Source organism: Raphanus sativus, chromosome 1 (genome assembly GCF_000801105.2).
Source record: "Raphanus sativus cultivar WK10039 chromosome 1, ASM80110v3, whole genome shotgun sequence".
Lineage (NCBI taxonomy): Eukaryota > Viridiplantae > Streptophyta > Magnoliopsida > Brassicales > Brassicaceae > Raphanus > Raphanus sativus.
In genome coordinates this window covers 2041355-2066900 of record NC_079511.1, presented here as the reverse complement: position 1 = coordinate 2066900, position 25546 = coordinate 2041355, and the positions used below count along the sequence as shown (strand labels likewise).

Sequence of the window (25546 nt, the reverse complement as noted above, 5' to 3'; positions counted from 1 at the left end):
CACATGGAATTGTTTTTGAAGAACGTCAGACCAGAGTAACGGAATCCGCGCGTTAATCTTTACACATCCGCTTATTTGTAACGATAAAACCGGTCAATCTGTAACCTTTCTTACAAGCTAAAACATAGTTTGTGTGTGTTAAGTTATTTGCCGTGAAAAACAAATGCGATAACCTCTAGTTAGAAGAGACTTTTCTTTTGTTTTTCTGTTTTCCAAAAGGCTGACATTTTTAATCTCCCTCATTAGGATTTCTGGATATCAGATAGAGAGAGTAATGCTAGGTTACAAATGTCTCCACTGGGACAATGTCAGAGACTTGCTGCCATTGAAGGAACCTGAAACCTTCTCTCTTCCGGCTCCTATCCCTCAATGGCCTCCAGGTAACTCAGATTCCAATGTTTTGTTCTTGTCACACCTACTATCTGGCTTCTCTTACCAGATCTCTACCTCTCAACTTCTTGAAACATATTATTATTCCATGAGATCTAGAATCAGTTAATGTAATTCCAACAAATTTTTATCTAGATTCTTTAAGATAGCGTGTTTAACAATCTATCCTTTCAAACTGATCATCAGGTCAAGGCTTTGGCTCAGGGACAATCAACCTCGGCAAGCTAGAAGTCATCAAAATCACGGATTTTGAATTCGTATGGCGATACAGATCCACAGAGAACAATAACAAGTGCATTTCATTCTACAAACCAAAGGGATCATTACCTAAAAATTTCCACTGCTTAGGTCACTACTGTCAATCTGATTCTCATCCCTTGAGAGGCTATCTTCTCGCGGCAAGAGATTTAGCAGCTTCAGTAGAACAGGAACCTGCATTAGTGGAACCTCTTGGTTTTACACTGGTCTGGAGCTCAAATGATTCAGATGGTTACTTCTGGTTACCGCAGCCTCCTGAAGGTTATAGATCAATGGGTTTTGTCGTCACAAAGAGTTCAACGAAACCTGAGTTGAATGAAGTTAGATGTGTAAGAGTTGATCTTACTGATAGATGTGAAACACACAAACTCATCGTCACAGCTGTTTCAGAATCTTTAAATGCTCCTTTGTTTATATGGAGAACTCGTCCTTCAGACCGGGGAATGTGGGGGAAAGGTGTCTCTACAGGTACTTTCTTCTGCAGAACTCGCCTTGTCTCCAGAGAACAACATCTCAGTATCTCTTGCCTGAAAAACCTAGATTCAGGTTTACACGCAATGCCAAACACTGATCAGATACAAGCCTTGATCCAACATTACGGTCCTACACTAATCTTCCACCCTGATGAAACCTACTTACCATCTTCTGTGTCTTGGTTCTTCAACAACGGTGCAGTCCTCTGCCAAAAGGGTAACCCCATTTGCGAACTCATTGATGGAAACGGCTCGAACTTGCCTCAAGGAGGAAGCAACGACAAGCAGTACTGGATCGACTTGCCGTTTGATGATGATCACGTCAAGAGAGGAAACATCGAAAGCTCGAAGCTTTACGTGCACGTCAAGCCAGCTATTGGAGGAACGTTCACGGATCTTGTCTTCTGGATCTTCTGTCCTTTCAACGGACCAGCTACCTTAAAGCTAGGACTCATCGATGTGTCCTTGATCACTATAGGCCAACACGTCTGTGACTGGGAACATTTCACTCTCAGAATCAGCAACTTCTCAGGTAAAACATGTCCGGATCTAGACCAAACCAATGAAACATTAGTTTTAGTGCTCCAAATTTTTGGAAGCCTTTACTAGGGCGGGTCCGGGTTATTCGGTTAGTTTGGGTTGATCAAAATCTCACCGAAGTGAACCGGAAAAATTGGGTTCGGTTTGATTCGGTTAGTTCAGTTTTTAAAAAATTATCGAAGTTTTTGGTTTTACGGTTAGTTCGGTTACATTTTTGGTTTAAATTGAATAAAATGAAAAAAATATTGATTAATTGTGGTTAGTTCAGTTATTTTGATTTGGATCTTCGTTAATCCGGTTCGGAATTTTGGTTAAAATGGTATTGTTTAAACATCTTTTTAGAAAGCCGAACTAACCGATTACCAAACCAAAAACCGAAGTTTTCGAGTTGGTTTGGTTCGGCAAGTTCGGTTGGTTTATAACCGCAGGTTGAACTAATTCTTAAGAAATATTAACGGACTCTAAATTTGTTGAGATAAGCTTGAATAAAAGAGAAGCTTGAGAAAGAAGATAGAGACCTAATCCTACCGAGTAATGGAGATAGATACATAATATAGTTAGGAGTTATCTAAAGTTATGTTTATCTATTAGGATTAGGATTTATAATATCTATATATAGAGATGTCGAGTTGTGACATTCAATATAGAGTTTGAGAGTTTGAGAGCTTAAGGTTTTGTGCTAGTTTCCTTGAGTTATTAATAAGAAGAGTTGATTTCTTATTTTCTTGAGTTCTATATTTGGTATCAGAGCGTCCAGAGTTACAATGGGGGATCTGTCGGTTATAACAGAAGCGAAACCAAAGGATGGAGAAGCATCAAAGATCAAGTGTCCTATGTTGAATTCATCGAATTATACTGTGTGGGAGATTCGCATGAAAATAATACTAAAAATCAACAAGGTTTGGGATATCATTGAGACACCAGCAGAGGATGCAGTCGACAAGAACAACATGGCGATAGGGTTGTTGTTTCAAGCGATACCTGAGTCAATGATTTTACAGGTTGGAGGTTTAGACACGGCAAAGAAGGTTTGGGATGCCATTAAAACACGACATGTGGGAGCGGAACGTGTGAAAGAAGCTAGGTTGCAGACGTTAATGGCTGACTTTGATCGTCTTAAGATGAAAGACACCGAGAAGATCGATGACTTTGCAAGCAAGATGTCTGAAATCGCATCAAAGGCTGCAGCGCTAGGAGAAGAGATTGAGGAACCGAAACTTGTTAAGAAGTTTCTAAAGTCTCTTCCCCGACGAAAATTCATCCATATGGTAGCGTCACTTGAACAGATGCTTGATCTTAAGAAAACAAGCTTTGAAGACATTATTGGACGTCTTAAAGCTTACGAGGAGAGGATTAGCGAGGAAGAAGATCAAGACGATCAGAGCAAGTTAATGTACACCAACGCGGAGGCTCCTCCTTCACGAGAGTATCAAGATGAAAACAGAGGATACAGAGGACGAGGTGGAAGGTTCGCTCGGGGACGAGGTCGTGGGCGAAACAACGGAGTACGAGACAAAGATCTTTCGCGTATTACCTGTTTCCGATGCGATAAGACAGGACACTATGCTTACTCGTGTCCTGATCGTTTGTTGAAGTTACAGGAAACACAAGAAGGAGATAAGGAGGATACTCAGAACGCAGACGAGCTTATGATGAATGAAGTCGTCAACGAGCTCATGATGAATGAGATTGTCTATTTGAATGAAGAGAAGGTGATGCCTAATAAATATGAGGCAAACACAGGAGAGAATGACTTATGGTACTTAGACAATGGAGCCTCAAATCACATGACTGGTGATAGGAGATATTTCTCAAAGATTAATGAATCTATTACGGGAAAAGTGAGGTTTGGAGATGATTCCCGCATAGATATAAAAGGAAAAGGAGTGATAGAGTTCATAGATCAAAACGGCGAATCTAGAACTATGAATGAAGTCTACTTTATTCCTGAGTTAAAAAGCAATATCATCAGTCTCGGTCAAGCGACTGAAGCAGGGTGCGATGTTATCTTGAGAGGAGAAAAGCTTACTATGCATGACCGAGAGGGCAAGTTACTAGTGGAGGCTGTACGATCAAAGAACAGGTTATATAAGGTTCGTATGGGAATAAGGGAGCCATTATATCTGTTCTCTACGGTGGTTAACGAGTCAAGCAAATGGCATGCGAGGCTCTGCCATGTGAATCTCGAGTCTATCAAGTCCATGATTAAACGGGAGCTTGTAACTGGGATACCACAAATATCTGTTGAAAAGGAAGTGTGCGGCTCGTGTCTACTTGGAAAGCAGGCCAGACAAGTGTTTCCACAAGCGACTTCTTACCGAGCTAGCAAGCCACTCGAGTTGATACATGGAGATCTTTGTGGTCCTATATCACCCACTACGAAGTCTGGAAACAGGTATATTTTTGTGCTTATAGACGACTATTCCAGATATATGTGGACCATACTGCTCAAGGAGAAAGGCGAGGCTTTCGAAAGATTCAAGAGTTTCAAGAAGCTTGTGGAGCAAGAAAACTCAGCAGAGATAAAGATGTTCAGAACAGACAGAGGTGGAGAGTTCGTATCTCATGAGTTCAACACGTTTTGTCAAGACAACGGTATTAGAAGACATCTCACGGCTCCTTATACACCTCAACAAAACGGGGTTGTCGAGCGTAGGAATCGGACGTTGATGGAGATGACTCGGAGTATTTTGAAACATATGTTGGTTCCGAATTATCTTTGGGCAGAAGCAACAAGACACTCTACTTATGTTCTAAACAGAGTCGCTACCAGAGCCTTGAAAGATCGTACTCCTTACGAGATGATAAAGAACAAGAAACCAAACATCAGTCATCTAAGAATATTTGGCTGTATTGGGTACGCTAAGACAGTGAAACCTCATCTGAAGAAGCTAGAAGATCGGTCAAGCATGTTAGTACATCTCGGTACGGAACCAGGCTCTAAAGCCTACCGTATGTTTGATCCAAGAACACAAAAGATTGTGGTTAGCCGTGATGTGGTCTTTGACGAGACCAAAGGTTGGAATTGGAGTCAAAGTACTACAGAAAAGAGTGATGCAGGAAGCTTTACAATTGGGAATCTTGGTCCTAATGATGTTCCTACAATGATAAATAAGGAACCACAAATGGAAGATGGAAACAGAGTGGTGGAGATTAGCGATGATGATAGCGAGAATAACAACTCTGGAGAACAAACAGAGGACGAAGACGAGGAAGAGGGCCCTCTGTTAAGAAGATCAACGAGACAAACATCGACGCCTAAGTACCTGGATGACTATGTTTTATTTGCAGAAGAAGAAGGAGAATATCTGCTGATGAGTATTAATAATGAACCAAGAGACTACTATGAGGCAGAGCACTTTGCGGAATGGAGAATGGCGTGTGAAGACGAGATCAATTCCATAGTCAAAAACGGCACTTGGACTCTTGTTGATCTTCCTGCAGGTGCTAAGGCAATTGGGCTGAAGTGGGTGTTCAAGCTAAAGAGGAACTCCGATGGTAGCATCAACAAGCACAAGGCTCGACTTGTAGCAAAGGGCTATGTGCAGAGGTATGGAGTAGACTTTGAGGAGGTGTTTGCTCCTGTTGCTCGAATAGAGACGATACGGTTGCTGATAAACATTGCAGCATCTAGAGGATGGGAGATACATCATCTTGATGTAAAAACAGCGTTCTTGCATGGGGATCTAAAGGAGAAGGTTTATGTTACACAACCGGACGGCTATATAGTAAAAGGTTCTGAGGCAAAAGTATACAAACTCAACAAGGCGCTCTATGGTTTGCGTCAGGCACCTCGTGCGTGGAATGATAAGCTAAATGGTATACTCAAGGAGTTCGGTTTCAGACGTTGCAAGAAAGAGCCATCAGTCTATGTGAAGACGACGAGTACAAGTCTCTTGCTCGTTGCAGTCTATGTGGATGATCTATTTGTGACTGGTACGAGTGTGAAACTTATTGTTGACTTCAAAACAGAGATGGCGTCCAAATTTGAAATGAGTGATCTAGGACGACTGACTTATTACTTAGGAATTGAGGTGATACAGCATGATGATGGGATAGTATTGAACCAGAAGAACTATGCCTTGAGAATTCTTGAAGAAGCAGGATTGAGGGATTGTAATCCGGTGCATACGCCAATGGATTCAAACTTAAAGTTGTCCCGAGCAGAAGGAGAAGAAGACATTGATGCTACAAGCTACAGAAGGAATGTTGGTTGCCTCCGGTATCTATTACACACAAGACCTGATTTATCTTTTTGTGTAGGTGTTCTAAGCCGCTATATGCAACAGCCTAAGACGTCGCATGGAGCAGCTATGAAACAGTGTCTGCGATACCTCAGAGGAACAACAACACTCGGTCTCACGTTCACAAGGTCAAAGACGGCTCACTTAGTTGGTTACAGTGACAGTAGTCACAATGTTGATCCAGATGATGGTAGGAGCACCACGGGACACGTTTTCTACTTAGGTGAAAGTCCCATAACATGGTGTTCACAAAAGCAAGACACGGTAGCATTGTCTTCCTGCGAAGCAGAGTTTATGGCAGGGACGGAGGCAGCTAGACAAGCCATCTGGTTGAGAGACTTACTTGGCGAGATAGATGAGACGTTTTGCGAAAGAGTGGTCATAAGGATAGACAATCAATCGGCTATAGCTTTGACAAAGAACCCAGTGTTCCACGGTCGCAGTAAGCACATACATACTAGATACCATTTTATCAGAGAGTGTGTAGAAGCTGGCTGGATTGAAGTGGAACACGTACCGGGTAATCTACAGAAGGCCGACATACTAACTAAAGCGCTCGGGAGAATCAAGTTCAAGGAGATGAGAAGTCTCATTGGAGTTCAAGAGTTAGAAGAAATCGAGTTCAAGCTTAGAGGGGAGATTGTTGAGATAAGCTTGAATAAAAGAGAAGCTTGAGAAAGAAGATAGAGACCTAATCCTACCGAGTAATGGAGATAGATACATAATATAGTTAGGAGTTATCTAAAGTTATGTTTATCTATTAGGATTAGGATTTATAATATCTATATATAGAGATGTCGAGTTGTGACATTCAATATAGAGTTTGAGAGTTTGAGAGCTTAAGGTTTTGTGCTAGTTTCCTTGAGTTATTAATAAGAAGAGTTGATTTCTTATTTTCTTGAGTTCTATAAAATTCTTGGCCCTGCAGGTGAACTCTACTCAATCTACTTCTCTCAACACAGCGGCGGCGAGTGGATCGAACCTCACGACCTAGAGTTCGTCACAGGAACCAACAGAGCCGCTGTCTACTCGTCGAAACACGGCCACGCGAGCTTTCCTAAAGCTGGTGTTTACTTGCAAGGATCGACGACGCTTGGGATAGGGATAAGGAACGACACAGGGTGCAGCGATCTCTCTGTCGATTCCAGCTCGAGGTACCAGATCGTTGCGGCGGAGTATCTCGGCGCGGTGGTGGAGGAACCGCCGTGGCTGCAGTATATGAGAGAGTGGGGGCCGAAGATTGTGTACGACTCGAGGGAGGAGATTGAGAGGTTGGCGAGTCGGTTTCCGAGGACGGTTGGTGTTACGGTTGGTAACGTGTTGAGGAAGCTTCCGGTGGAGTTATCAGGTGAGGAAGGTCCTACGGGACCCAAGGAGAAGAATAACTGGTACGGTGATGAAAGATGGTGAAACTGTAAAACAGTAAAAAAAAGTGAAAAATTGAAAAGGAAAAGAAAAGAAGAAGCTTAATTTACGTAAAGCGTTAATTACGCAAAGGTTTTTAATTACGATTAGCGTAGGATTAACGATAAGACTAAAGTTTGTTGTCGGAAGAGTATACATGTGGGTCCCATATTTTATATTTTAAAATTAATTTAATTAATGAAAACGCTTTACTGATTACTTATTTAGACGAACAAACCCCGACCAAACCCACACATTCGTGGAGACTCCACATTCGTGTACCGTTTCCTTCTTTATTCTCTCTCTCTCTCTCTTTATGAGAAAGATTGTTTCTTTTGATCTGTGAAGAGATCAAGCTGTTTCGTGTGTCTTTAGAAGAATCTAAAAGTTGAAACCTTTTTTGATTGTTTTGATTTATGGTTTTGATCGGTGATTCGAATTTGAATTCCATCTTATAATTGTTCTCTGTTGATTGATTTTTGGAAACGATGAGTGGTTTCCGAGATGTTTGTTCATCAAGTGGGTCGGTGAATGTGATGATCGGAGTATCACCAGCTGAAGAAGGAGACGAAAACGCCGCCGCCGCCATATCGTCGGAGGATTCGTCTTCCCCCGACGAGACGGTGGCGGGAACAGAGCTCGACTTAGCTCTGGGTCTTAGCGTTGGTAGGAATCACTCAAAGGTTCGGTCTTTTTCTTCATCTTTGGCTTCCTCTTCGTCTTCTTCTTCTCTGACCAGAGAAAGTGGAACGAAACGGTCTGCTGATTCTTCTGCGGCTGCCTCAAAAGGGTAAAATTCATCTTTTAGAGACTTTATATTGTATATGATTTTTCCTCAGATTTGGTTTTAGAATTGTGAGAGATTGAATTAAAATCACAGGATCAGATCATATAGAAAATCATCTGAAATAATTTTGAATTATACTTTGTGGATTACATTTTTTAATGTTACAATGTCTCTTTTGTGTATTTCCTGATTTGAATTCGTTTTGTTTTGTTAATGGGGAGCAGAAATGTTGCGGTAGGGTGGCCGCCTCTACGGACTTACAGGATCAACAGTTTGGTCAACCAATCAAAGTCCTCGCCCGCTGAAGACGACATTCAAAAGGACACAACAAAAAACGGCGTGAAGAACAATGACGCTTCCTTCGTCAAGTCTCCAATGCTTGTGAAGGTTACAATGGACGGAGTTATAATCGGAAGGAAGATTGATCTGAATGCTCTTGATTCTTATGAAGCCTTGGCGAAGACTCTGGAACAGATGTTTTTCAACACGCCTACTTCTGTAACAACAAGTCAGTTCTTTCTTCATTCCGTTTTTATTTTATTTTTTTACTTTGGTGGTGGGATCGGTTATGATTTGATCAAATTTTGTAGGATGCAATGAAACAAGACGTGGTTCAGAACTGCTGGATGGTTCATCAGAATATATCATAACGTATCAAGATAAAGACGGAGATTGGATGCTTGTAGGAGATGTTCCATGGCTGTATGATTATTATTGTCCCTAGCTAATATCTTCCCACATTCGTCTTCATCTGTATTTGTTATGCTTCCTCATGTGTTTTTATTTTCTTTCTCAGGATGTTCCTTGGGTCTGTTAAAAGACTGAGAATCATGAGAAGATCAAGTAGGGATGGATTCATCTTCTCTGAGAAACCACTCTCTGTTAATCAAGCTGAAGAGTGAAATCATCTTCTGTGTAAGATGGAAATGATTGAACGTGGAGATAAAAAAGAGATAAGAAATACATATATACTGTTTTACTCGAGAACCAAAGTTTATGGTTAACCTGGTCTGTAAATTGGTAAAATCTTGTTCAGATAATCACACATATATATATATATATATATATACATGTATTTATTATGAGTTATACATGTGTCTGCAGTGGTTTGTGAATATCAAACAAAAGTTTCATTAAGAATATGAAAAATGAAATATTAATCAGCTTCACTCAAAACTCAAATGTAGCTTCCTTATTGATATTTTACTACTCGTCCTCAAGGTTATTACTCAGAGACTGTTCGAAACAAAAGTTTCATTTATAAGAATCTGAAAAAAAAAATGAAATACAGCTATAGTGCTGAGAATAACAACAAACAATCAATAAACCAAACTCCACTCACAACTCAATTGTAGCTTTCTTATTGTTTACCACTTCGTCCTTAAAGGTTTTTATAGCATAAAACCCCAACTTTTGAAACACAGAATATGAAAATGTTTCACTTTCTTTTGGCTCAATGATTCTTCAAGGTCACAGAGATTGGACTCCTAACTCGCTGCATCGAATCTCTAGAGTTGACCCAAGTCAACTGTCCATCTGCAAAGCTAGCACCCACCTTCTCTCCTCTGTTTCCCTTCTTCAACACAAACCAAACTCTATAGCTCAACGTTTGATCAACGTGACTAAACACAAGCCTCTTAGGCTTTACAATCACATTAATCCCCATAGGAGCCTTCACATTCACAGTGTAAACCGAGTTAGGACTCCCAACGTTAGTCACACGCCTCGTGACCATCTCCTTAGTCTTCCCACCTTTAAAGATAACCGAAATAGACGGATAGTTAAGGCTAAAACCAGGGCTTCCCCTCAGTATCACACCGCAGCTAACGTTCTTGTGAGTGATCGCTAAAATATCCGATCTCGTGAACCCAATAGTGCATAAATAAGCTACGTAATCCACCGGTTGGATGTTGTAAACCAACCCCGGGTTAATCGCCTTAACCGGATTCACATGCCCTGCTCCAATAGCAAACACTCCCGCCGGTTTTTCCCCATCCCTAATCTCTTTCCCTCTCCGATCGTACAAATCAGCCGTCGTCATCATCGCGGATTTGATAGCAGCGGGAGACCAGTTCGGGTAACTAGACCGGATAAGAGCGGTTATCCCGCTTACGTGCGGACAAGACATCGAAGTCCCCGACATGACAGTGAAGTTAACTCTCCTCGAGTCATAAGGAAGACCCGTCGGTCCAAGATTCTGAGGCCAAGCCGCGATGATGTTGACCCCAGGAGCGATCAAATCCGGTTTAAGAATCGAAGGGTTAGCCAAACTCGGTCCACGAGCCGAGAACTGCGCCACCTCAGGCGCTCTAGACCTCCCAATCACCGTCCCGCCGAAAATTAACCTAGCTTTCGGTCTCACCGTGTCCCTCACGTAACCTTTCAAAACAACAGACTCTTCATAACCAATCAACGTCGCTGGTATCAGATGAACGTCTACAGAATCTTCCTCTTGGTTTATCTCGGTGTTGGCCAAGATCATCGCGACGCCGCCAGCTTCTTTGACGGCCTGTCCTTTCTCCGATCTCCCGTTGACTCCACGGTCGCATATAACCATTTTCCCTTGGATGCTCTCTCTCGGAAGCGACCCTCTCAGGCAAAACTCGCTTCCTTTGTCTCCTCCCGTGACGTAAACGACCTCTAGCTCTCTCTCGGCACTCTTTAAACCTTTCCCCGGATATAAAGACTCTCCGTAGAGTAGCTTCCCGTTGGCTAACCTAACCACGCCTGGAAACTTTCTGTCCAGCGTCCCCGCTCCCACCGTGGAGACCCAAGGAGCTGTGTTTGCGACCGAGCTAGCGAGCGGACCGTTGTTGCCACCCGCGCAGACGACAGCGATCCCGTGTTCCGTGGCTCGGAAGGTACCTATGGCGATAGTGTCATCATACAGAGGTATAGGGAAACCGCCTAGGGAGAGGGAGAGAACGTCGACTCTGTCTTGAATCGCCACGTCTATAGCCGCGAGGATGTCTGAGCTGTAACAGCCGTTGAACCAGCAGACTTTGTAAACCGCCACGTGGGCTCCGGGGGCCATCCCGCGAGCCACGCCGGCTCCGTTTCCGAGAACGCTCGCCGTGGAAACAGGGGACCCGGCGGCTGTTGAAGCGGTGTGGGTGCCGTGTCCCGTCGAGTCTCTCGCGGATATGTACTCGCGAGGCATGTTCGGTGAGTCCAAGGGAGAGTTGGCCACGCGGTGGCCTCTGATGAAGAACCTAGCGCCGATTAGTTTCTTGTTGCAGCTGGAGGAAGTGAAGCTCTCTCCTTCTTGGCAAACTCCTCTCCATTTGCTTGGGATAGAAGGCATCCCTGTGTCGTCGAAGCTTGGACTCTCAGGCCAGACTCCTGTATCTAGAACACCGATGATCGTGCCTTGACCGGATCTTGATTTAGACCAGACATTGGAGTTTCCAGGACCGTTGAGTCCCAAGAACTTGTAAGAGTAAGTGGTTTGAAGTTGGAGAACATGGTCAGGTCTTACTGCAACGACTTCAGGTAAGTTCTTTAGGGTTTCAGCTTCTGATTCGGTTAACTGAGCGGAGAATCCTTCAATGGCAGAGTCGTAAGAGTAGATAATACGTGAAGAAGGCTCTTCGTCTTCTTCTTCTTGGACACCTAGAACAGCTTCTTGGAGAAAAGAAAGATGCCAATCAAACTTTGAGGGAAAGGCTTTAGCGGTTTGGCTATTAGGGTGAAGCTGAATGATATAAGTCTTTTTCTTCATGGTTTCTAAGGAAGAAGAAGAAGAAGAAACAAAGAGAAGAAAGATAATGATGACAAAGAGAGTTTTAGGTTCCATTATTGCAAGAGAAGAGCTTTTGTTTTAGTGTTGTGGTTTTTGAAATGCATGGTTTTGGAGAAGAAGAGTTGGGTATTTAAAGAAGAGTGTAAGAGGATTCAAAAGCGCAGATACGGATTCAAAGGAAGAAGAAGATGATGATGAAGCTCGTGAGGTGTAAGAGCTCTTCATCACGAGTTTCATTTGTTAATGTTGCAGAGGTAAGAGCCTCTCCTAACCGCTCTCTTCGTTTTTTTTTTTCAGAGTTTCAAATTAAGCTTGGGGAAGGACATGAAGCTATTAAGTGGAACTGTGGAAGTTGTTTTAAGGTTTTTCACTTGTAAGGGTTACTACTGACTTACTGTCTCTGTCTCTGTCTCTGTGTCATTGTCTTTTTTGGGGGAGTTCTTTGTTCACGAGATGTTCTGGTTAGAGTTTATTGCATTGTAGTATTATGTAGCCTTTGTGGGTAACAAACGATTCTAAATGTATTTGGTTCAGTTCCAATAATTATTAGCTAGTCAAACAGTTTAATCTAAAAGTCAATTAAACCCGAAATTTAAAACCATATGATATGGATTTAATAAAATAAACGATCAACCATAAGCCATTTTGTTTTCAAATACTCATAAGTTTTTTTTTATAAACTAATAAGTCATGTCTTTAGTAGTAAAAGAATGTGACCGTTGAAGCTTTAATAGTAAAAGAAATTTAATGCTGCAGCGGGTTGAGTGTTCACTACGTGCATTTATACATGCACGCTGCACACGCCTTGTCTTTTCCCCTCGGGTACTGCGTCCGTCGTACTATCTTAGTGGGCTCTATAATGATCATTTTAAGCCCAATACAGTGACCCTATCTTAGTGGGCTCTATAATGATAAGATGTTGTTAAACGTAGACGTCATTGTTTATGCAGATTATCAATAACATTCATGGTGTGATTTATATTACACAATAATTAATAATAATCATTTTCTAAACGGCAAAAAAAGAACTGTTTTTGCAGATTATCAAATAACATTTAAAAAGATCACCACAGAAGCTATGTTCCTTACAAAAAGGTCTCTTTCAATGTTCAAAAGAGTGGCTTTAAAAGTATAATATGAGCATGAAGACTGCATCATGTCATTCTTTTTTCTTTCTTCTACCCAGTGGAACTCTCTTTGCTTAGAGACTTTAAGCTTTGTCACATTTTTCAGTTTTTATGTTTCTCTTCAGAAACAAAAACCCCTAACCTCAATTTTTTAACATGAATGCTCACAAGTCAGGCATCCCACTAGATCTTGAGGAGTATTCGCTCACAAGTTTTAAGAACATGGATGATTTGTCTTCTAAGAGCCGTGCAGGAGTATCAAACTCTGCTACTCTACCTGCAACCACACAAACAAGATTGAATTATATGAAGAAACAAGAATACATGTTTCTTGGTTTTGTATTATAATATGATGACTAACCGTCGCTGAGAACCAAAACAAGGTCACTGTCGATAACAGTTGGGATTCGGTGAGCAATGGTGCAGACAGTGCAGTCTTGAAACTCAGTTCTGATAATCTTCTGGATCAAATTGTCTGTTGCTGTGTCGACTGATGCTGTTGCTTCATCAAGAACAAGTATTCTCGCTTGTTTAAGTAATGCTCTCCCAAGCGACACTAGCTGTCTCTGCCCAACACTCCAGTTATCTCCATTCTCCAGCACTTCCATGTTTCAAATCCCAAAGCATCATCATCAGTACAAAGAAGCGATAAACAAACTAAAACATAAGGACCTTATAGTTACCTGGAGAGTCGAGTTTTAAGTCTTTTCCTCTAACAACGTCACCAAGCTGGGACTTATCAAGTGCCTCCCAGATTTTATCATCTGAATGCTCTTCAAGAGGGTCAAGATTTGCACGGATCGTTCCTTCAAACAATGTAGGATCCTGAGGTATGATGCCAAGGCGACTACGGAGATCATGAAGACCAATCTGAGAGATATCAATGTTGTCTATAGTGATCTTTCCAGCAGTTGGCTCGATCAGCCGAAACAAAGCTTGAATCAAAGTCGATTTCCCGCTTCCCGTTCTTCCAACAATACCAATCTTCTTTCCACCAGGGAACACACAGCTTATCCCGTGGAGTACCGTTGGAAGATTCTCAGCATAACGAACCTTAAGAACAATACAGCAATAAGAAGACATTGAAAGAAAGAAATGTATATTTGCTTTAGTACCTTAACATCAAGCAGCTCAATAGTTCCTCTTTCAGGCCAGTTAGAAGGTGGTCGGGAATCTTCTATAACCGCTGGGGATTCCCCTAAAAGCTGACTGTACTGATAAATCCTTTCGATCGAGATGATTTTGTTTTCAAGCTTACAGAAGCTAAGTATCCACCGTGATAGACGCCCGTTCAAGTTAAGCCCATATGTCACAGCAAGCCCTGCCATACCTATAATCATCACAACAGACACAAACTAGATTAGAAACTGATTGTTACTGTTTGTTAATGCTTAGAGATTACTCACTTGGATCAATGGTTCCATGAGGGAAACTAACGAGCAAAACCATACAAAAAGCAAACACAAGCGTGGAAAGCAACTCCATGCGCAGACAAAGCCACTCTATCGCAGCTATACTACAAAAGAAAGGCCGAGCGAAACAATCTAGAAGGTAAAGGTTCCTCTTGATGAATCTTTTCTCCTGGCCAAACCCTCTTATCGTGGCTGCACCTGCTATCGATTCCCCGAAGAGATGGATTATAGGAGACTTCTGGATGCTGACTATGCGGACCAGCTCCCTCGAAGAAGCCATGTAATACTTCTGCATCCAGAAGCAAGCAACCGCCACTGGAACAACGAGAAGGAAGACTTGCCATGTGACGTTGGTCATGACTCCGACGATTCCGAATAGCTGTATCGTTGTCGAAGCGAACCCTCCGAGTCTAAATGGTATGTCAAGGTCCACAACGCTTTGATCAATCGAAACCTGTTACACATTTTTTAAAAAAAAAATTAATAATAATAATAAACATTTTTAGTGTGGATCTTTTGGTTTACATACTCGATTCAAGATCCTTCCTGCTGGAGTGGAATCAAAGAACGACATCGGCGCTCGGAACACGCTTCTAAGCATGTTCAAGAAGAGCTTCTGAGCAGCAGCTAGACCGAAAGTTGCAACGAGAGCAGCTCGTACGAATATGAACAAGGCGCTTCCAAAAGCCAAGGCTGTATAGACGACGAGAAGAACCGTGGGATCTACTTTAGACTGGTCCCCTTCGGTCTGAGGATTCGCCCAAGCCATCCACCAGTTACTAGCGATCTGTAGAAACTGGAAAGAGGCTTGCGCGAGTATGATCAGAGGAATGAGAAGCCCTTTGTAAGCTGCACCCATGTACGACAAGTACACTTTCATGCTGATTTTGCCTTTCACTCTCTCTTCTTCTTGGACGAGCTGCTTTTTCCGGGAACGGTTCTTTGCTTTCTTCTTCTTGTCTTTGATCGCCTTTTGATCCGAAGCAGATCCTCCTCCGTCTTGGACTTCCTTTGCCAGAGTCTCGATGTCGTTTTCGTAGATATCTGACTTTGAGTTATGATGCATGACCAAGCTGTCTAGGATTGGGTTTTCGTCAGAGTCTTCTGAGGATGGACTTGGGATGTCCATTGCCTCGATTGCTTCGTGGTGTGCAGACACTAAGGCCTTGAAGTCGGTTCCTGCTTGTAGAAGATCATCGTATTTACCCGATTGAATAACCCTGCCTTCCTTCATAACCTTTTTGAAACAAAGACAAACAAACAAAAAAGTTTCAGAACTTGTCATAAAGAGAAATGGTTTTGAACAACAGTTTTACCTCTCTGCAACAAGTTCATCATAGCTCGTAAGCTAAACACCTATAAGAGACTCTTTAGCATTTCTAAACGGACCAACAGTAGTGTGTAGTAAAATCGAGAACTCTTCTTACCAATATTAGATCAGCTGCAGGAAGAAACTCAACTTGATGGGTCACAAACACCACTGTTTTCTCAGCCAATGCAGTTAGAATATAATCCTGTTAATATCAGCCATTAACTACAAGCGTTATCCAAAACGTTCACACTCAAAATATTTTTAAGAAAACGAGAATTGTGGTTTATCGAAATTGCTTATTATATACCCTAAACAAATCAGAGCTGGTGTGTGCATCAAGAGCACTGAAAGGATCGTCTAGTAAATAAATGTCAGCATCTTGATACAACGCCCTCGCAAGCTGAACACGCTGCTTCTGGCCGCCGCTGAGATTTATGCCTCTCTCTCCTATAATAGTCTGGTCACCATGCGAGAAAAGCTCTAAATCTTTCTTCAGGGAACACGCTTGAATCACGTTCTTGTACTTTGCTTTCTCCATTGGACTGCCAAATAGAATGTTTTCTTCAATGTTACCAGACTGAATCCAAGCCGACTGTGACACATACCCAGTAGTACCACATATTCTAACCTATATATATATATAACAATTATCATCATCAGGAAGATTAATTGATTTCTTTTTTTTTAAGTAATAGTAACAAAAAAAGTAACTTACTTCACCGGAGATTTTGGGTATTTCTCCGAGGATGCAAGAGATGAAACTCGATTTACCAGAACCAACCGTGCCGCAGACAGCCACGCGCATACCTTTCTCTACTCTCATCTGAATCCCAGACAAAGTCGGCCTCGAAGAAAACGGATCCCAGCAAAAAACACCGTCTTTAATCTCTATGGCTACATCCGAACTCCCACGTGGGATAACGATAGTCGCATCTTCTTGAAGCTCTTCCTCCTGCAAGAACCCTGAGATCCTATCGAGAGAGACTTTCGTCTGAGCCATCATCGAAACCAGATCGGGGAAGTTCCTGAGCGGCTCCTGGAGGATCCTGAACGTGGCCAGAGCTGAGAGAACGCCTCCAGCTGTCAGCTGAGTGCCTAGGAATATCGAAGTAGCGAACGTAACTGCTGATACGAAGATCGGTGAGCTCCAGAAGATGAAGGTAACGAAGGCCTGCGAGTACAGTGCTCTCCGTAGCCAACCGTACTCCTCTTCCCTCATCTCTTCTAACCTCACTCTGTACCGATCCTCCCACGCCTGCAGCTTCAGAACTCTCATGTTCCTCAGACACTCCGACGTCTTCCTCATCCTCTCGTCTTTCGCAGCCATCAGCTTGTCTTGATACTCTTCCTGAACCTTAGCCAAAGGAATCGTGACGAGAATCGAGATGATCGTCGCGACTAACGTGGCCACAGACGCGATCCCCACGCTTTTGTACAGGATAGCGAGAGCGAGGACGATCTGCATTGGAAGCATCCAGATATCGTGAAGATACCACGAGTAGTCTCCTATGCGCTGGACGTCAACCGCCATGTAATTAACGATCTCTCCGCTGGTATGGTTCTGCTTAGCTATACTCGAGAGCTTGAGACCTTTTCTGTACACCATCGCTGTTAGAGCTGATCTCACGTGCATCCCCAAGATATCGACCCCCATGTACCACTGACGCGTGGTGACGGTCTCCGCGAGCTTGGACGCGAAGAATATCCCCGCGAGGACGTATCCTTCGTGAGGGAAGATCTCTTTCCCTCCGAGGTAATCGACGAAGTAACTGATCATGTAAGGCCCGACGTAAGACAAGAGAGTGTTGAGACCAGCGAAGACCGCATTGCAAGCCGCTTCTTTCCAGAAAGACTTCAGAATGGCGCGTGCTAGAGAAGGAGGTCTTGGACTCCTCTCCGACTTCGACCTCTTCCAGTTCGACTTTAAGACCTTGTAGCTCGACTTGGCTCTGTCTCTAGGGGCGAGAAGAGGGATGTCTTTAAGCTCCAACGGTCTTTTAGACCCGGCTGAGAGAAGCGGATCCAACCAAGAGAGAGTTACTAAGCTAACAAGTCCAGCGCTGCTATACGGAGTGACTTTAAGACAAGCCGCTTCCTCTTCTGCAAGCAGAGGCTCTTGGAGATCAGCATCGGTACGGCGAATCTCGATACCGGAAACGCCTCTCAGCGCCGCGAAGCAGAGGAAACCGAGAGCAGGCGTAACGGCTAGATTCGCCACAACGTGAGAAGAGCATCCGTATCTCCAACCTTCAACCGCTAGCTTTCTCCCGTCCACGTAGAGAGTACAGAGACAGACGGAGAAAGACAAGAACCACCATACCCTCAGCAATAAAGGTAACTTCTCAGAGGGTTTGTATCTCAAATGGAGAGCTAAGAAGGTGATCACAAACCAAGCTAAACCCTGAGAAACCGGGAAGCAGAGAACAAACCAGTCGCTGCCTTCTCTTATAACACTAATCCCATCGAACACTGACACCAAAACTTGGACGCCTAAAACATAGACGCAACAGAGCAGAGTTAGTTTAAACACGGCCCCGAAACTAACATCGTCAGCAGCCTCTCTTCTCTCCGAGCTAATGTTAATAACAGTGTTGTCTTCCTTGGAGAGTCTATCTCTCCCTCTCCGGACGCAGACGAGAATCTGAGTCGCGGAGAGGGTGAATAGAAACACTGCGACGAGAGTTAGGTTGATGGAGACCGAACAGAGCTCTAATAGCGGGAGATGAGATATGAAGAGTGACAAGATCTCGTTGAAATCCATATGAATCGAAAGAGAGAGTTTTGTTTTTGTTTGAGATCAGCCGGCGGATTCTACGAGCTATAACGACGAGCATCCCAAAGAAACCAAAGCTACAAAACAGAGGAGATGATGAAATCTTAAAATCGACACATTGCAAATCAAAAAAAAAAAAAACAGAGTTTCTCTGCAAAGCCAACACGTAGAATCAAATCAACAGAGTATAAAAACAAAGATGGTCCTTTTAGTTACCAGCTTTGGTAGATCAGAGAGAGAGGAACCAATCAGCTGAGAGCAGAGGTCACTCGAGAGGAAGAAGCAGAGAAGATGTCTCTTTTCGCTTATATAGATTAAAACTGAAAAAGAGATGATCTTTTCTTCTCTTTTCTCTCTTAGATCCCTTACGGGGGTCGATTCGTTTCTGATGAAACTAAGATTGGAGATTGATTATTAATAAAGGCGTCTCCTTTTTCTTGCCTCCTCTGTATTACTATACTTTGTGTGTTAATCTTTACTTAAAAAGCTTTTTGTTTTAAGGGGTGTTTATTAGTTACTTGTTTTGACGTCTTATGTCACAAATGTGTTTTGTAATCTGACTCATTTGGTTTTGTTTCTTTTCATTTGTCTTTATGAGGTTATATATTCATTTAATGACCACTATTTTCAATAAAAGCGTCTATGATTATTACTTAATAGTGATACTTTAAGCTTTGCCAAGAAATGAATCATGTTTCGCTTTTTACGTTTTTATTTCTCTCGGTTACATTGTTGATAAATGGAATATTCGTGCTACACGTGAGTATATGTCTACAAATATGAATTAACTATTTAGATGTCAGTCCCTGTTTTTCCTTTTTCAAATTACATTTACTTAATTATATTTATCGATTTATATATGTGATTTCCGGTACTACGCATATATTGAACGTTTTCTTAATTCATTTCTATAAAGTTGAGATAGATACGTTAACAGTATATAATAAGAAAATCCATCTATGCATTGAACAATGAGACAAATGCGTCAACTTGAATTAAACTAATTAGAATAACTAATGGTTTAATTAGTCTAAACTAATTGTCTAAATATTCGAACATAATATATTTTTACTTATTAAAAAAAAGAACATAGTATATTTCCTGCTAATCATAAATCCAGTACGTTTTTCAGATCCAGGTCAATCTTTGACGATGTAATTATCACTGCAAAACATATGTATCCCCATTTTTCGAGAAAAAAACATATGTATCCCAGCAAATTAACCGTATCTTAGAATAATAATTTAAGTTATGCTAAATTCATTTGATTTGTTGACAAAAAAATCATTTGATTTAAGTCAAAATCTACGTGCACTCTTGCACAGTTGCACAAGTGAGAGCATGATGGTATATTCAACCGGAAAGGCGGATCTTAATTAAAATATAAACTATAATGTTATGATGAATATATTACCGAAATTATTATTTTTCTTGTCTAGTACCCGTATGTGTGTTTGTGGAGGCAATATTCGATGTGCTGATGAGTGATGACGACTTTCTTACTACACATGCCATGCAAACGCTTCTTACGTGGCATACCATTTTCTAATACTAATGTCAATTGTTGATGACTATATATTTTGAAAAATGTACGTGATGTCATTTTATACATGATTGATATAGTACACGGGTACGTACGTTGAACCATTTCTAGTTAATGATTATACGTTTTGCATTGGAGGAAAATCAATATCTAAGTTAACGTTGTATCAAAAGGGTAAATCCTCGTGGAAACTAAACAACCACAATGAGATATATTTTTGTCACTTCGTTTTCATGAAAATATATTTTCAAATGTATTGGATCATGTAACTTGAAAGAGTTAGAACGATGATGTAGGAATCTACAAGCCATGATAATGTATTATAATCCGAAACAAAATAATGATGATTTAATATGATATTTTCACGATGATTTTAATATAACTGTTGCTGCATAGTTTGTCATATGCGTTTGTTTGGTATCGCATGGCTTTGTTCAGACCTTTTTGCACCACTTCCATCCTAGGCCAGCTCACTTCCCACTTCCTTTCTTTGTTCGGTTATTACTTCTTCGTGTATAAAAAACAAATAAATAGTACTTTTTCTTAGATGCAATAAATAATGCGTTACTCAGGTAAAGAAAAACATATATGGATCAATATGTCGCTTGTGCATAGGTTAATCGAAGGACAAACAAAATGGTGAAAACTAGATGTCAATTGATCTGCGAAGTTCTCTCTTTTGAGATGTGTATTTCTAAATCCGAATTGATCACAACGATAAATTTTGAGAATGTTTTGTAAACGCATAATAACAAGACATTTGGTTAATTAAATCGCTTAATAATTTACATTACTTTATATCCTGATATATAATCTGTATACGAGATGATTGAAAACCAGGCCTTTTATACCAATTCTATCGGTAGCACACAGTACTACTAGTCGTCACAGACAAAATATTGATGAAATAACATAACTATTCTACCTGTTCACCAATTCTATCGGTAGCACACAATACTACTAGTCGTTAAACTCGAAAATATATATAAAGATTGACTCAATGGTTGGTAAAAAGTTTGTGTTCCAACACTGTGTAACGTGCGTGATGATGGTACAATGAATATACCTAACATATTTATCTCACATGTCCTTTTGATGTGCCGATATGACCTAATGAATGAGCCCCTTTATGAGCCTAACACAGAAATTACAACATCTAAAAGCTGATCGCGCGTAACAAATTATTCAGTAATCATAGACTTAGTTCCCTATTCCTTTGATCTGTTAGCATGTCGATAATTTAATTCGTACCTACTGGAATTGCCCGGTTGGTGAATGCTGACTGTAAATGAGAGTATGGATCAAATTTGTGGAAGGTTTGGGACTGATTTAGGTGAAGAGACTTTTTTTTTCTTTTTTTCCTTTTGAAGTGTACGGGTCTGAGTTAGGCCCAGTTAAGGGCCCCCTCATCAAATTCAACGACGACTGTACTGGAAAGTAGAAACTTCGTCTTAAACGCTGCCGACTTGTCTTTTTCTTTGTCACCGACCACTAGCGTTGTCTCGCTCACCTTTCTAGTAGCCTTTAGGCATATATACGAAACAAGATCTCAGTGGATTTTGCTTTTCAAATCAAATTTTCCTATTATATAATTAAATATTTTTGCAAATTTATAAGAAACATTATCTTTAAATCATTTCCTTTTGATGAATTTGTTTATTCTGAAAATCATTTTACATCATCGTTTTATATGTTAAATAGCGCATTACAAAAACAAAGTCAATCCACACTTTAGTGTTGTTCTCGTCATTTGCAAAAAAATCACAAGCGCATATATAATTTGGAACTATTTGGGCCCAAAATGCTAAAGTGCTTCATAGTCTTAACACACCATCTAAGCCCATGTAAACTATCACAGCCGAACCGTAACAATAGAATTGAACCGGTTAATTTATTATTATGACCCTATTTTACACGTTTCCTCAATTTTTTTATACACAAGATTATATGAAATCTAAATCTCTGACCAGCCTCACTCAAGCTTGATGTGACTCAGTGATTGCATGATGATGTTCCTTAACTGTTGTATAAATAAAGAATTTTTAATGTAAAATTGTATCTACTTTCTTTTTGAAATTAACATTTCATACAGTAAATAAAATTTTAGTAGTTTGTTGTAGAATATATAAATCATTGTATTTGCAAAATTGCCTATATATATGTAAACAACTCCAATTTCAATGGATGTGAATGTGATTTATATTGAAAAAAATAACTATGATAGTCTTAATTGGTAACTAAGGGGAGAAATTAGAAATAGTAATGAAAAATTAGTAGTAAAATGAAAAAAAAAGGGTTACGAAAGGATAAAATAAAATAAATAAATAAAACATTGAGCAGCAAGCAGCAAACCATTTGTTCGTCGTCGTCTGCTTCTTCCTCTACCTGCGCCGCTTTCTCACTCTCTTCGAAATCTCTCTCCCTACCAAAAGAATCGTATCGCTCAGGTTTGTTTCGATCTCAAATCACCACCTAGGTTAGTCGGAGATCTAGTTCTGAAGTTTTCCGATTAGATTTTGATGTTTAAGTAACGGAACTTAGGGTTTGGAATCTTCGAATCTGGAAAAAACCCTAATTTCTTCGGCTCTCATAAAATTTGGTATTAGTGCGATTGATTGACTAGTGCTCCTGATTGATTCAAAGCAGGAGAAAGAATCTTCTTCGATAATCACAGTTCCTCATCATAATGGCGCGAAACAAGGGATTGGCGGAGCAAGATGTTAGTAAATTGGATGTGACTGTGCTGGATCCTTTGACTCCTGAGGTCATTTCTCGCCAGGCTACTATCAATATTGGTAACAACCTCTCTTAAGTTTGATGTCAAAGAAAAGCTTAACCGTTGTGCATATTAGTAGATGCTAAAAGGTTTATGTATCGTATCTCTCAGGAACCATTGGGCATGTTGCTCACGGAAAGTCTACTGTTGTCAAAGCTATTTCTGGTGTGCAGGTTAGTTTTTTTCACATCTCTTGAATTGATCCATGGTGATTGGTGATGTTACTAGAGAGCATTTGATTTGATGTATTGCGGACTCTCACATGTATCCTGCTAATGTGCAGACTGTCCGTTTTAAGAATGAATTAGAGCGTAACATCACCATTAAGCTTGGTTATGCGAATGCCAAGATTTACAAATGCGAGGATGATAAATGCCCTAGACCAATGTGCTACAAGTCAGTTCTTTCTTGCAAATTTGTTTTTTTTTTTAATATTCTCTTCTAGTATAAGGTTGTGTGTGTTGTTGGATAGTCTTTACAACGTATATGTTATTATTCTAGGGCATATGGAAGTGGAAAGGAAGACAGTCCAAATTGTGATGTCCCTGGATTTGAGAACTCTAAGATGAAACTGTTGAGGCATGTGTCGTTCGTGGATTGCCCGGTATGCTGGAGTTTTATGCTTCTCTTCAATGATTTGTTTGTTTTATTTTATTCTTGCGGATTTTGTTGTACTCCACCTGTGCATGCTTTTCTCTATTTCAATTTTTACTGATCATCTTTTTTTTTTTCGTTCTGTTCTTTCAGGGACACGATATTCTCATGGCGACAATGCTCAACGGAGCAGCTATCATGGATGGTGCGCTTCTTCTGATCGCTGCAAATGAGACCTGTCCGCAACCACAGACTTCTGAACATCTTGCTGCTGTTGAGATTATGCAACTGAAGCATATCATAATCCTCCAGAACAAGATTGATCTTATTCAAGAGAACGTTGCCATTAACCAGCACGAGGCCATTCAGAAATTTATAATGGTTTGGTGTTTTCTCTGTCCTCTAATAATCTCCTGTTGCCATTCGCATTTTCATCAGTTGGTTAAGCTAAGAAAAGAGTTTTGGCTCTCAAATTTCATCACATCTGTTTGCAGAACACTGTCGCCGATGGTGCGCCCATTGTCCCCGTCTCAGCACAACTGAAATACAACATCGATGTTGTATGCGAGTACATTGTCAAGAAGATCCCAATCCCTAAGAGGAATTTCGTGTCACCACCAAATATGATCGTGATTCGGTCTTTTGATGTCAACAAACCTGGGTTCGAAGTTGATGAGATTAAAGGTGGAGTTGCAGGTGGAAGTATCCTCCGGGTATATCTCTCTCTCTCTTGTTTTTTGATGTACAACTTGCTTGGTATATATCATCCAGTGTATAAACGGTGTCTCTAACTACAGTTTTTTCATTGTAGGGTGTTTTGAAAGTCAACCAGTTAATCGAGATCCGACCCGGAATTGTTGTGAAAGACGAGCGTGGCAACCCAAAATGCACTCCAATCTACTCTCGCATTATTTCACTCTACGCAGAACAGAACGAGCTTCAGTATGCAGTTCCTGGAGGTCTAATTGGAGTTGGAACAACAATGGACCCAACACTCACTCGTGCTGATCGATTGGTTGGTCAAGTCCTCGGTGAAATCGGTTCCCTTCCTGATGTCTTTGTTGAACTCGAGGTATAGAACAACAAGTCAGGATAATAATAATAGCATTGAAGTTTCTAAAATGTTTTTATGTAAAACAAAAATAAAAAATTGTAGGTGAACTTCTTTCTACTACGGCGTCTGTTGGGAGTGAGAACAAAGGGATCCGAGAAGCAAGGGAAAGTGTCGAAGCTAACAAAGGGAGAGATTCTGATGCTCAACATCGGTTCCATGTCGACTGGTGCCAAAGTTGTTGGAGTTAAGAACGATCTGGCCAAGTTGCAACTCACCGCGCCGGTTTGCACCAGCAAAGGAGAGAAAGTGGCACTGAGCCGACGTGTGGAAAAGCATTGGCGTTTGATTGGATGGGGTCAGATTCAAGCTGGAACCACCATTGATGTTCCTCCTTCACCTTTCTAAAGGTGTTTGTCTTCTTTTCTTTTGGTTTCTGAGAAGGTTTATTAACCCCTCTAGAGATAATAAAAACTCTTTTCCGTTTCATGTGTGGGTTTTTTTGGGAGAGTACTTGCCTATTTGCGGATTAATTTGTTACTAGGAACAGCGTCCAAATAACATTTTCTATACAAAATGAAAAACATGCCAAACGGTTGAACCCGAGAAGCATACTATCTATAACCAAAACCACATTCCGCAATACTTATGTTGATTGAAGTGTGGTTTTTAGTCAAGTGCTAATGTCCCCTAAGCGTTTGAAGAAAAAAAAAATGTTTCTGTCACTCTACAGTAAGAAACTGCATTGTGTTTAAAATTGTTTCTGTCATGAACTTCTATATTATCTTTCCGATTGGTGTGTTGTGCAATATATTCTCATGTCGGGTCCAAAAACTTTACTCTATATGACATCAAATAACAATGAAATGTATACCATTCATTTTATTTTATTAATATTGGGGACCATGAGGACCATATTACAACTGTAGTTTGCGCATTGACATCGTCCAAATCCGATTCTACTTTTCTTTTTTCTTTTGCTAAAAATCCGATTCTACTTTGTCAAGCTGGCAAGTTGAGATCATTGCTTTCATATGCGTTGACATCCCGTTCTGCTACGATTGTTACATTCCCTGGGTACGATTAGGGATGTCAACTGGACACTCTTTCCATGGACGTC

General features: G+C 40.9%; 5 protein-coding genes across 5 annotated transcripts; 3 read left to right on the top strand and 2 right to left on the bottom strand.

Annotated features, from left to right (window-relative positions):
• Positions 1-103: 103 nt before the first annotated feature.
• On the top strand, positions 104-7514 carry LOC108820076 (hypothetical protein At1g04090-like). The gene is made up of 3 exons (XM_057003888.1): positions 104-380; positions 577-1653; positions 6834-7514. The coding sequence occupies exons 1-3, from the start codon at positions 275-277 to the stop codon at positions 7313-7315; spliced, it is 1665 nt and encodes a 554-aa protein (XP_056859868.1). The 5' UTR covers positions 104-274; the 3' UTR covers positions 7316-7514.
• Positions 7515-7579: 65 nt separating this feature from the next.
• LOC130508403 (auxin-responsive protein IAA10-like) lies at positions 7580-9139 on the top strand. Its single transcript, XM_057003894.1, has 4 exons — positions 7580-8099; positions 8321-8604; positions 8687-8798; positions 8893-9139. Exons 1-4 carry the CDS (start codon positions 7798-7800, stop codon positions 8996-8998), a joined length of 804 nt encoding a protein of 267 aa, XP_056859874.1. The 5' UTR covers positions 7580-7797; the 3' UTR covers positions 8999-9139.
• Positions 9140-9333: 194 nt separating this feature from the next.
• LOC108842040 (subtilisin-like protease SBT1.2) lies at positions 9334-11952 on the bottom strand. Its single transcript, XM_018614847.2, has one exon. It carries the CDS (start codon positions 11890-11892, stop codon positions 9550-9552), a length of 2343 nt encoding a protein of 780 aa, XP_018470349.2. The 5' UTR covers positions 11893-11952; the 3' UTR covers positions 9334-9549.
• Positions 11953-12859: 907 nt separating this feature from the next.
• Positions 12860-18983, bottom strand: LOC108863583 (ABC transporter C family member 5). The gene is made up of 10 exons (XM_018638054.2): positions 18679-18983; positions 16405-18539; positions 15997-16317; positions 15805-15891; positions 14907-15614; positions 14372-14831; positions 14081-14295; positions 13649-14018; positions 13327-13566; positions 12860-13242 (listed from the first exon to the last, which is right to left on the bottom strand). Exons 2-10 carry the CDS (start codon positions 18448-18450, stop codon positions 13130-13132), a joined length of 4560 nt encoding a protein of 1519 aa, XP_018493556.1. The 5' UTR covers positions 18451-18539; positions 18679-18983; the 3' UTR covers positions 12860-13129.
• Positions 18984-22306: 3323 nt separating this feature from the next.
• LOC130508380 (eukaryotic translation initiation factor 2 subunit gamma-like) lies at positions 22307-25035 on the top strand. The gene is made up of 9 exons (XM_057003867.1): positions 22307-22452; positions 22652-22800; positions 22893-22954; positions 23065-23177; positions 23283-23385; positions 23529-23756; positions 23870-24088; positions 24187-24447; positions 24532-25035. The coding sequence occupies exons 2-9, from the start codon at positions 22692-22694 to the stop codon at positions 24832-24834; spliced, it is 1398 nt and encodes a 465-aa protein (XP_056859847.1). The 5' UTR covers positions 22307-22452; positions 22652-22691; the 3' UTR covers positions 24835-25035.
• The last annotated feature ends 511 nt before the right edge of the window (positions 25036-25546 follow it).

Coding starts and splice junctions, on each gene's coding strand:
- LOC108820076 (XM_057003888.1), top strand. CDS start 275: ATGCTAGGTTACAAATGTCTCCACTGGGACAATGTCAGAGACTTGCTG. Junction 381..576: donor TATCCCTCAATGGCCTCCAG/GTAACTCAGATT, acceptor ACTGATCATCAG/GTCAAGGCTTTGGCTCAGGG. Junction 1,654..6,833: donor CAGAATCAGCAACTTCTCAG/GTAAAACATGTC, acceptor TTGGCCCTGCAG/GTGAACTCTACTCAATCTAC.
- LOC130508403 (XM_057003894.1), top strand. CDS start 7,798: ATGAGTGGTTTCCGAGATGTTTGTTCATCAAGTGGGTCGGTGAATGTG. Junction 8,605..8,686: donor GCCTACTTCTGTAACAACAA/GTCAGTTCTTTC, acceptor CAAATTTTGTAG/GATGCAATGAAACAAGACGT. Junction 8,799..8,892: donor GTAGGAGATGTTCCATGGCT/GTATGATTATTA, acceptor TTTCTTTCTCAG/GATGTTCCTTGGGTCTGTTA.
- LOC108842040 (XM_018614847.2), bottom strand. CDS start 11,892: ATGGAACCTAAAACTCTCTTTGTCATCATTATCTTTCTTCTCTTTGTT.
- LOC108863583 (XM_018638054.2), bottom strand. CDS start 18,450: ATGGATTTCAACGAGATCTTGTCACTCTTCATATCTCATCTCCCGCTA. Junction 15,615..15,804: donor CTGCAGCTGATCTAATATTG/GTAAGAAGAGTT, acceptor TGTTTCAAAAAG/GTTATGAAGGAAGGCAGGGT. Junction 14,832..14,906: donor CAGGAAGGATCTTGAATCGA/GTATGTAAACCA, acceptor AATGTGTAACAG/GTTTCGATTGATCAAAGCGT.
- LOC130508380 (XM_057003867.1), top strand. CDS start 22,692: ATGGCGCGAAACAAGGGATTGGCGGAGCAAGATGTTAGTAAATTGGAT. Junction 22,955..23,064: donor AAGCTATTTCTGGTGTGCAG/GTTAGTTTTTTT, acceptor GCTAATGTGCAG/ACTGTCCGTTTTAAGAATGA. Junction 23,178..23,282: donor CCTAGACCAATGTGCTACAA/GTCAGTTCTTTC, acceptor TTATTATTCTAG/GGCATATGGAAGTGGAAAGG.